Source organism: Serinus canaria, chromosome 25 (assembly GCF_022539315.1).
Source record: "Serinus canaria isolate serCan28SL12 chromosome 25, serCan2020, whole genome shotgun sequence".
Taxonomy (NCBI): Eukaryota; Metazoa; Chordata; class Aves; order Passeriformes; family Fringillidae; genus Serinus; species Serinus canaria.
In genome coordinates this window covers 13,631,032-13,640,550 of record NC_066338.1, presented here as the reverse complement: position 1 = coordinate 13,640,550, position 9,519 = coordinate 13,631,032, and the positions used below count along the sequence as shown (strand labels likewise).

Genomic DNA, 9,519 nt, shown 5'->3' with positions numbered 1-9,519 from the left:
TTTTACTGCAAAACCTCAGGATTTACAAACTCCCCCTCCCCGGGGGGCTCCGCGCCCCCCGCCCGCCCCCAGCCCAGCCGCTGCCGCACCATTTCGGGCAGGAAACTCCGCAAAAAGTGGAAAAACTCCTGGAAAAGCGGCGAGGGGGGGTCGGGCTGGAGCTGCAGCAACATTTGGGGGTCCCGGCGCGACCCCCCCGGGCGGGCGCTGAGCTGGAAACGCAGCAGCGGCTCCGGGGGGGGCCCTGGGGGGGTCCCGGTGTCCCCTCGGACAATGGCCTCGGTCACGGCTCGTTCCAGGGCCAGGGGGGACCCCCCGAAATCCTGAACCCCCCCGGGACCACCGGGACCCTGAGCGCCCCCGGGATCCGGAGCCCCCCCGGGACCCTCAAGCCCTTGATCCCCCCGGTTCTCTCCGGTCCCCGGAGCACCCCCGGAGCCCCCCCGGGACCGGAGGCGGCGGCGGAGGCGGCGGCGGCCCCGCCACACCCGGTACCAGACGCAGCAGCTCCACCGGGAGGGGCTCGCGGGGCCCCGGGGCCGCTTGGCGGGCGGGACCCCCGCCCCATCCGGGACCCCCTCGGAGAGGCGACGCTTCGAGCCCGGCCCCGGTGTCCCCGCGTCCCCAAATTCCCCCCGAGACCCTCCTGTCCCCCTCCCCAGGTGACACTGGGCTCCCGGGGGTGGCCCCCCCGCTGTCCCCGTGTCCCCAAACTCCCCCCGAGACCCTCCTGTCCCCCTCCCCAGGTGACACTGGGCTCCCGGGGGTGGCTCCTCCGCTGTCCCCGTGTCCCCAGCCGCCCCCTCGGGCTCGCAGCCGCACCCCAGCACCTCCCGGAGCACGAACCCCAGGGCCGCGCTCACCTGGCGCTGCGGGACCCCCCCGATCCCCACCGGGGGTCGCAGCGGGACCGGGATCAGGAATTTCCCGGGGGAACCCTCGGCATTCCCGGGCTGGAGCAGCCGCATCACCCCCCAGGGGCGGCCCCGGCGCGACTTCTGCAGGAACTCGGGGCCGCGACAGAGGCGGGCGGCGTCGCGACAGCAGCGCACGAATCGCGACACCGTGCGCGCCGTGACATTGGCGGCCACGTTGTGGCTGAGCTCGAAGGGGTCCTGCAGGGTCAGGGGGCCCGGGCGGAGACCCCCGAGGCTCTCGGGGGGGGGGCGCGGCAGAGCTCGGCCCTCCAGGGGGGACAGGAGGAGCCCCCCCAGATCCAGGGTCCCGAAATAGGAGAAGAATTCGGCCAGGAGGGAGGCTGGGATGGGAGGGGAGGGGGTGGTCAGAGAGAGACCCCCGAAAATATCCAGGAGACCCCCAAAATCAGCCAGAAATAAACCCAAAAATAGCCTCAAAAACCAGCCAGAAACTGCCCTAAAAACGTCCAGAAAAAACCCTAAAACCACCCCAAAATCACCCCTAAAACCACCTCAAAATTACCCAGAAACCCCCAAAACCACACAGAAACCCCCCAAAACCAACCCCAAAACCAAGTGGGGTTTGAGCCCCTCGGATTTAGGGACCCCCCCCCCCCAAATCTGCACCACCCACAGTGGGTTTGGAGCCCCCTCCCCATTTAGAACCCCCCCAAACCTGCCCCCCCCCAGTAGGTTTGGAGCCCCCCCAATGGGTGTGGAGCCCCCTCCCCCATTTAGGACCCCCCAAATGTGCCCACCCAGTGAGTTTGGAGACCCTTCCCCATTTAGAACCCCCCCAAACCTGCCCCCCCCAGTAGGTTTGGAGCCCCCCCAAACCTGCCCCCCCAGTGGGGTCCCTCCCTTTAGACCCCCCCAACCTGCCCTCAGTTTGGAGCCCTCCCCTTAGAACCCCCCCAAACCTGCCCCCCCAGTAGTTGGACCCCCCCAGTGGGTGCCCTTTGGACCCCCCAATCGCCCCCCCCTGGTTTGGAGCCCCTTCCCCATTTAGGACCCCCCCTCACCGGCGCTCTGCCCGTTCCCGCTGGGCTCCAGCGCCGCCACATCCCGGGGGAAGCTGCAATCCCACCCCCCAACCTGGGCACGGTCCTGGGGCCCTGCAAGAACACGGGGGGAGGTCAGAGACCCCCGAAATGGGTCGGGGGTCCCTCGGAAAGGGGCGGGGGGGGGGTCAGGGCACCTGCGAGGAGGCGGAGGCGCCGCACCGAGGGCAGCACGGGGGGGCTGCGGCTCTGCAGGAACAGCACCAGCAGCAGCGTCAGCGCGTAGTTGGTGAGGAGGGGGCCGCCCCCCGCCCGGTTCCCTGCGGGAATAACGGCGGGGAGGGGTCGTGCCGGGGGTCCTCAGGGAGCTGCGACCCCCCCCCTCAATTGGCCATGACCCCCTTGGCTGCCTGGAGGAGTTTGGAGGTGGGGGGGGCTCAGAGGTGAAGCCCCCTCAGGGAATTTTTAGGGTTCCTTTCCCCTTTGGGGGGGGCTGCCCCTTTTGGGGGTCTCAGTCTCTTTAGGGGGGTCTCCAGACCCTTTCTGAGGGTCTCAGCCCCTTTTGGGGGGGGGGGTCAGGTCTCTTTCCCCCCCCTGCCTGTCCCCAATCCCCCTCACCTGTGTGGAGAAAATTCCCGGTGGGAATAATGGGGTGGGGGCTGTCCTGGGAGGGGTCTCAACCCTTTTTTGGGGGGGTCCCAGCCCCTTTTTGGGGGTTTCAGTCCCTTTTGGGGGTCTAAGCCCATTTTTGGGGGTCTCAGTCCCTTTCTGGAGGTCCCATCCCATTTTGGGGAGTGGTCCCAGCCTCCCCCTCACCTGCCAGGTGCTGCCCCCTCCCCCCAGAGCCACAGAGGAGCAGAACGGGCTGTTATGGGGGGGGTCCCAGCCCATTTTGAGGGGTCCCATCCCATTTTAGGGGGGTCCCAGCCCCTTTTAGGGTGTCCCATCCCATTTTGAGGGGTCCCATCCCATTTTTGGGAGGTCCCAGCCCCTTTTAGGGGGCTCCCATCCCCTTTTAGGGGGTCCCAGCCCATTTTTGGGAGGTCCCAGCCCATTTTGGGGGTCCCAGCCCATTTTGGGGGTCCCAGCCCATTTTTGGGGGTCCCATCCCATTTTGGGGAGTGGTCCCGGCCTCCCCCTCACCTGCCAGGTGCTGCCCCCTCCCCCAGAGCCACAGAAGAGAAGAATGGGCTGTTATGGGGGGGGTCCCATCCCATTTTTGGGATGTCCCATCCCATTTTAGGGTGTCCCATCCCATTTTAGGGGAGTCCCATCCCATTTTTGGGAGGTCCCAGCCCCTTTTAGGGGGCTCCCATCCCATTTTGAGGGGTCCCATCCCATTTTAAGGGGGTCCCAGCCCATTTTGGGGGGTCCCAGCCCATTTTTGGGGGTCCCAGCCCATTTTGGGGAGGGGTCCCGGCCCCACCCTCACCTGCCAGGTGCTGCCCCCTCCCCCAGAGCCACAGAAGAGAAGAATGGGCTGTTATGGGGGGGGTCCCATCCCATTTTCGGGAGGTCCCATCCCATTTTTGGGAGGTCCCAGCCCATTTTTGGGGGTCCCAGCCCCTTTTGGGGGGTCCCATCCCATTTTGGGGAGGGGTCCCGGCCCCCTCCTCACCTGCCAGCCGCTGCCGCCCCGCCCAGAGGCGCAGGGCGTAGCCCAGGGGCCGCACCCGCGGGTCGGCATCGGCGCAGAGGCGCAGGAAGCGCGTGTTGAACAGGGCCAGGCTGGGGCGGGTTTGGGGCCAAAACCGGCAAAAACGGGCAAAAAACGGGCAGGGAAAAGGGGGGGAAACGGGCAGGGAAATGGGGGAAAATAGGGGGAAAATGGAGGAGGGAAAGGGGGAGAAAGAGAATGGAGAAGGGAAATGAGAAGGTGCCCCCAGTGCCCTCCCAGTCACTCCCAGTGCCCTCCCAGTTACCCCCAGTGCCCTCCCAGTTACCCCCAGTGCCCTCCCAGTTACCCCCAGTGCCCCTCATTCCCTCCCAGTCTCTCCCAATTCCCTCCCCAGTCCCACCCCCAGTTCCTCCCACTCCTCTCCCAATCCATCCCAGTCCCCTCCCAGTCCCTCCTAGCCCCACCCAGTGCTCCCATTCCCCCCAGTCCCCCCCATTCCTCCCAGTCCCTCCCAGTCCCCCCTCCCAGTCTCTCCCAGTCCCCCCCAATTCCCTCCCCAGTCCCTCCCAGTGCCCCCATCCCCCCCAGTCACCTCCCATCCCTCCCAGTCCCCTCCCAATCCCCTCCCAGTCCCCCCCAGTCACTCCCAATCCCCCCCCAGTCCCCCCCAATTCCTCCCCAGTCGCTCCCAGTCCCCTCCCAAGTCCCTCCCAACCCCCCTCCCCAGTCCCTCCCAGTCCCTCCCAGTCACTCCCATCCCCCCCCCAGTCCCTCCCAGTCCCCCCCCCAGTCACTCCCATCCCCCCCCCAGTCCCTCCCAGTCCCCTCCCAGTCCCCTCCCAATCCCCTCCCAGTCCATCCCAGTCCCTCCCAGTCCCCCCATCCCCCCCCCAGTCCCTCCCAGTCCCTCCCAGTCCGTACCGGTTGTCCAGGCACACGTCCCCGGCCAGCCCCGACTGTTTGTGGCTGAATTTGACCACGGGGCGCCGAGCCCCGGGCACGGCCCGGACCCGCCGGACCCCCGGCACGCAGCGCCGCAGCACCGCGCCCACCAGAGCCAGCACCTGCTCCGGGGGAGCCCCCCGCCCCAAAAGGGACCCCCCGCCCCCCAAAAGGGACCCCTCGGACCCCAAAGGGACCCCTGGGACTCATCCCCCGACAGGGACCCCCCCTCAGAGCCACACGAGGACCCCGCGGGAGAGGCGGGCTCGGAACCACAAAGGGGGTCTGGGGTACCCAGAGGAGACCCCAAAAGGGACCCTCCGCACCCCAAAAGGGACCCCTCGGACCCCACAAGGGACCCTTCGAGGGAGGGGTCTTGGTCACCTGAAAGGGACCCCAAAAGGGACCCCCTGGAAGGGGGGTCCCCTCTGTCCCCCAAAGGGGACCCTTGGGGAGGGGCGTCCCCATCCCCCAGCAGTGCCCCCAGACTCTGGGGGTCCCCATTTGGGGTCTCTGGGATCTGGGGGTCCCTGTTTGGGGTCTCTAGGATTTGGGGGTCCCCATTTGGGGTCGCTGGGATTTGGGGGTCCCTGTTTGGGGTCTCTGGGATCTGGGGGTCCCCGTTTGGGGTTCTCAGACTCTGGGGGTCCCCGTTTGGGGTCTCTGGATTTGGGGGTCCTCATTTGGGGTCTCTGGGATTTGGGGGTCCCCGTTTGGGGTCGCTGGGATCTGGGGGTCCCCATTTGGGGTCTCTGGGATTTGGGGGTCCTCATTTGGGGTCTCTGGGATTTGGGGGTCCCCGTTTGGGGTTCTCAGACTCTGGGGGTCCTCATTTCGGGTCGTTGGGATTTGGGGGTCCCCGTTTGGGGTCTCTGGGATTTGGGGGTCCCCGTTTGGGGTCTCCTGGCCCTGGGGGTCCCCCAGCTCCAGGTGCAGGTCCAGGTCGCAGCCGTGGACGTCGAAGCCGTTGACAGAGGAGCCGTAGGGGACAACGGAGCAGCCTGGGGGGACACAGGTGGGGACAGGTGTGGCACAGGTGTGGGGACAGCTGGGGACAGGTGAGGGCACAGTTGTGGACAGGTGTGACAGGTGAGACAGGTGTGGCACAGGTGGGGACAGGTGTGACAGGTGAGGGCACAGTTGTGGACACGTGTGGGACAGGTGAGACAGGTGGGGACAGGTAAGGGCACAAGGGTGGGACAGGTGCAGAACATGTGAGACAGGTGTGGGGACAAGTGTGGGACACTCCTGGGGCATGTCAGACACCTGGGGCATACCTGGGGCACACCACAGCCCTGTCCCACCCCTATGCCAGGTGTGCCCAGGTGTGCCAGGTGTGCCCAGGTGTGCCCAGGTGTGCCAGGTGTGCCCAGGCGTGCTCAGGTGTGCCAGGTGTGCCCAGGTGTGCGCCCAGGTGTGCCCAGGTGTCCCAGGTGTGCCCAGGTGTGCTCAGGTGTGCTCAGGTGTCCCAGGCGTGCCCAGGTGTGCCAGGTGTGTGCCCAGGTGTGTCTCAGGTGTGTGCCCAGGTGTGCCCAGGTGTGTGCCCAGGTGTCCCAGGTGTGCTCAGGTGTGCCAGGTGTGTGCCCAGGTGTGCCCAGGTGTGCCAGGTGTGTGGGGCGTGCCCAGGTGTGCCAGGTGTGCCCAGGTGTGCTCAGGTGTCCCAGGTGCCCAGGTGTGTGCCCAGGTGTGTGGGGCGTGCCCAGGTGTGCCAGGTGTGCCCAGGTGTGCCAGGTGTGTGCCCAGGTGTGTCCAGGTGTGCTCACCTGGGAAGAACTCTGTGAACACCTCCCGGACCAGGCTCACCAGCAGCTCCCGCAGGCGCCGCTCGGCCGCGCTCAGCTCCAGCGCCGCCACCAGCAGCTGCAGCTGCGCCGCCACCTGCGGGCAAACTGGGCAAACTGGGCAAACTGGGAGGGGCAAACTGGGCTAACTGGGAGGGGCAAACTGGGCTAACTGGGAAGGGCAAACTGGGCTAAATGGGAGGGGCAAACTGGGCAAACTGGGAGGGGCAAACTGGGAGTGCCAACCCCAGCCAAACTGGGCAAACTGGGAGGGCCAAACTGGGCAAACTGAGAGGGCTAAACTGGGAAGGCCAAACTGGGCAAACTGGGAGGGCCAAACTGGGCAAACTGAGAGGGCCAAACTGGGCAAACTGGGAGGGCCAAACTGGGAGGGCCAAACTGGGCAAACTGAGAGGGCCAAACTGGGCAAACTGGGAGGGACAAACTGGGCAAACTGGGAGTACCACTTCCCCCTTACTAGGCAAACTGGGAGCAGCAACCCGCAGCCCTGCTGGGCAAACTGGGAGTCCCCCCTGGCCATAGCGGGCAAACTGGGAGCACTGGGAACCCCCTCAATGCCCCAGGAGAGCTTTGGGACCCCCACCCAAACCCCCAGGCAAACCTCGGGACCACCCTAAACCCCCCATAAGAGCCCCCCAAGGCCCCCCCAGGAGAGCTTTGGGACCCCCCTAAACCCCCCCAAAAACCCCTCGAGCCCCCCAATCCCCCCGGGAGAGCTTTGGGACCCCCCTAAACCCCCCCTAAGAGCCCCCCAAGGCCCCCCCAGGAGAGCTTTGGGACCCCCTAAAGCCCCCCAAAAACCCCTCGAGCCCCCCAATCCCCCCCGGGAGAGCTTTGGGACCCCCCCGATCCCCCCGGCCGAGCCCCCCACTCACGTCCTGGGCCCGGCCCAGCGCCTGCAGCAGCCCCGGGGGTGCCGGGGGGGTCCCGGGGGGGTCCCGGGGGGGGTCCCGGGGCCAGTCCCGGTGCTCCCGGGGCCGCACCCGCAGCCGCCGCCCCCCCAGGAGGTGCCGGGGCTCCTCCAGCGCCCGCTGCCGCCCCGCGGGGTCCCGCAGCTCCACGATGGCGAACGCGCCCTGGGGGGGGGGGGAGGGGGAGAGGGAGGGGCTATCGCGATAGGCGCGATATCGCCTCACCGCGGGGAGGGGACACGAGACCCTCCCAAGGCCACCAAACCCCCCCGGAGGGCACTCAGGACATCCCTCCCCCACTTTGTCCATCACTATCGCGACAATCGCGACATTCCCGAGAGTCCCTCCGAGGTCCTGGGGGGGAGGAACCGCGTGTTCTCAACCCTCCCAGTGCTTCCTCCTTAACTATCGCGACAGTGGCGGGGTGCCGGTGTCCCCTCCCAGTGCTTCCTCCCCAACTATCGCGACAGTGGCGGGGTGCCGGTGTCCCCTCCCGCCCGTTCCTCTTTAACTATCGCGACAGTGCCGGGGGTGCTGGTGTCCCCTCCCGCCCGTTCCTCTTTAACTATCGCGACAGTGGCGGGGTGCTGGTGTCCCCTCCCGCCCGTTCCTCCCCGACTATCGCGACAGTGGCGGGGTGCCGGTGTCCCCTCCCAGTGCTTCCTCCCCGACTATCGCGACAGTGGCGGGGTGCCGGTGTCCCCTCCCGCCCGTTCCTCCCCGACTATCGCGACAGTGGCGGGGTGCCGGTGTCCCCTCCCGCCGCACCTTCTCCTTGTCCATCACGACTGTCGCGACAGGCCCGAAGGCGCGGAAGTGGCGGCGCAGGCGCTCGGGCGCGGTGCCCCGGGCGAAGCCGCTGACGAAGAGGCTCCGCTGCGCCTGCGCGCGGCGCTCGGCCCGGAGACACCGGAGCCGCCGGTGGCGCTTCCCGGAGAGGTGCGAGAGCAGGCTGGGAACTGCGGGGGGAATAACGGGGAGAATAACGGGGATTAACGGGATAAAAACGGGGATTAACGGGGACAACGGGGAGAACAACGGGGAGAATAACGGGGATTAACCGGAGGAACGGGGATTAACTGGGATCACGGGGACAACGGGGATTAACGGGAATAAAAACGGGGATTAACGGGGACAACGGGGAGAACAACGGGGAGAATAACGGGGAATAACGGGGAATAACGGGGAGAATAACGGGGAGAGAATAACGGGGAGAACAACGGGAATTAACGGGGAGAACAACGGGGAGATTAACGGGGAGAATAACGGGGAGAATAACGGGGAGATTAACGGGGAGAATAACGGGGAGATTAACGGGGAGAATAACGGGGATTAACGGGGAGAATAACAGGGAGATTAACGGTAGTAACGGGGATTAACCGGAGGAGCGGGGATTAACTGGGATCACGGGGAGAATAACGGGGTTAACGGGAATAAAAACGGGGATTAACGGGGACAGCGGGGAGAACAACGGGGATTAACGGGGAGAATAACGGGGAGAATAACGGGGATTAACGGGGATCAACTGGGATAACGGGGATAAAAGATAACGGGGATAACGTGGAGAACAACGGGGTTTAACGGGGATTAAAGGGAATTGGGGACTGTGCGGAGAACGGGGATAACGGGAACAGCGGGACCAACGGGAACTGGGGGTACCGGGAACGGAGTCACCGGGACTGGGAAGCACCCACGGGAACGGGGGGCACGGGACCGGGAATTGAGGCAATAGAGACTCCCCGATCCCCGTTAAAACGGAGTTTGGAAGCCCTCTCTGTTCTGGTTAACGGGATCCCGGAGCCCCCCCCCGGACACGGGAACCGGGGAGTCACAGGAGGGTCACGGGGTCCCGGAGCCCCCAACCCCGTTAACCGGGACCGTAGAGCCCTCCCCGGTGCCGGTAACCACCGCCCCCTCAGCCCCCGGGATCACTCACGGTTGGCCGTGGTGATCTGGCACAGGCGGCAGCGGAAGCCGCCCCGGTGCAGCGGCTCCACGTCGGGATCGTTTGCCGGGTCCGTTACCGGCTCCGCTACCGGCACCGGGCCCGTTCCCGGATCGTGGCCGGGGCCCGCTACAAGGTCGGGGCCCGGATCCATGTCGGGATCAAGGCCCGGGTCGGGATCAGGGCCCGGTCCCGGCTCCGGTTCCATGGCGAGCCGCTCTTCCCGCGCCCGTCCCTCAGCCACTTCCGCCGGAAGTGGTCCGTTCCTCCCCAATCCCCCACGCGCGGTCCGTCCCTCACCCTTTCCCCCCGAAACGCGCCCCAACACAACCGTTCCGCCCGGTGCCCCCCCGGTATCCCCGTTCCCACCCCCCCCGCGCCGC

General features: G+C 66.6%; 1 protein-coding gene across 1 annotated transcript; it reads right to left on the bottom strand.

Annotated features, from left to right (window-relative positions):
* Positions 1-2: 2 nt before the first annotated feature.
* TUT1 (terminal uridylyl transferase 1, U6 snRNA-specific) lies at positions 3-9,464 on the bottom strand. The gene is made up of 10 exons (XM_050984837.1): positions 9,128-9,464; positions 7,960-8,150; positions 7,156-7,356; positions 6,242-6,356; positions 5,115-5,479; positions 4,458-4,657; positions 3,537-3,646; positions 2,116-2,238; positions 1,940-2,032; positions 3-1,258 (listed from the first exon to the last, which is right to left on the bottom strand). The coding sequence occupies exons 1-10, from the start codon at positions 9,342-9,344 to the stop codon at positions 3-5; spliced, it is 2,871 nt and encodes a 956-aa protein (XP_050840794.1). The 5' UTR covers positions 9,345-9,464.
* Between the last annotated feature and the right edge of the window lie 55 nt (positions 9,465-9,519).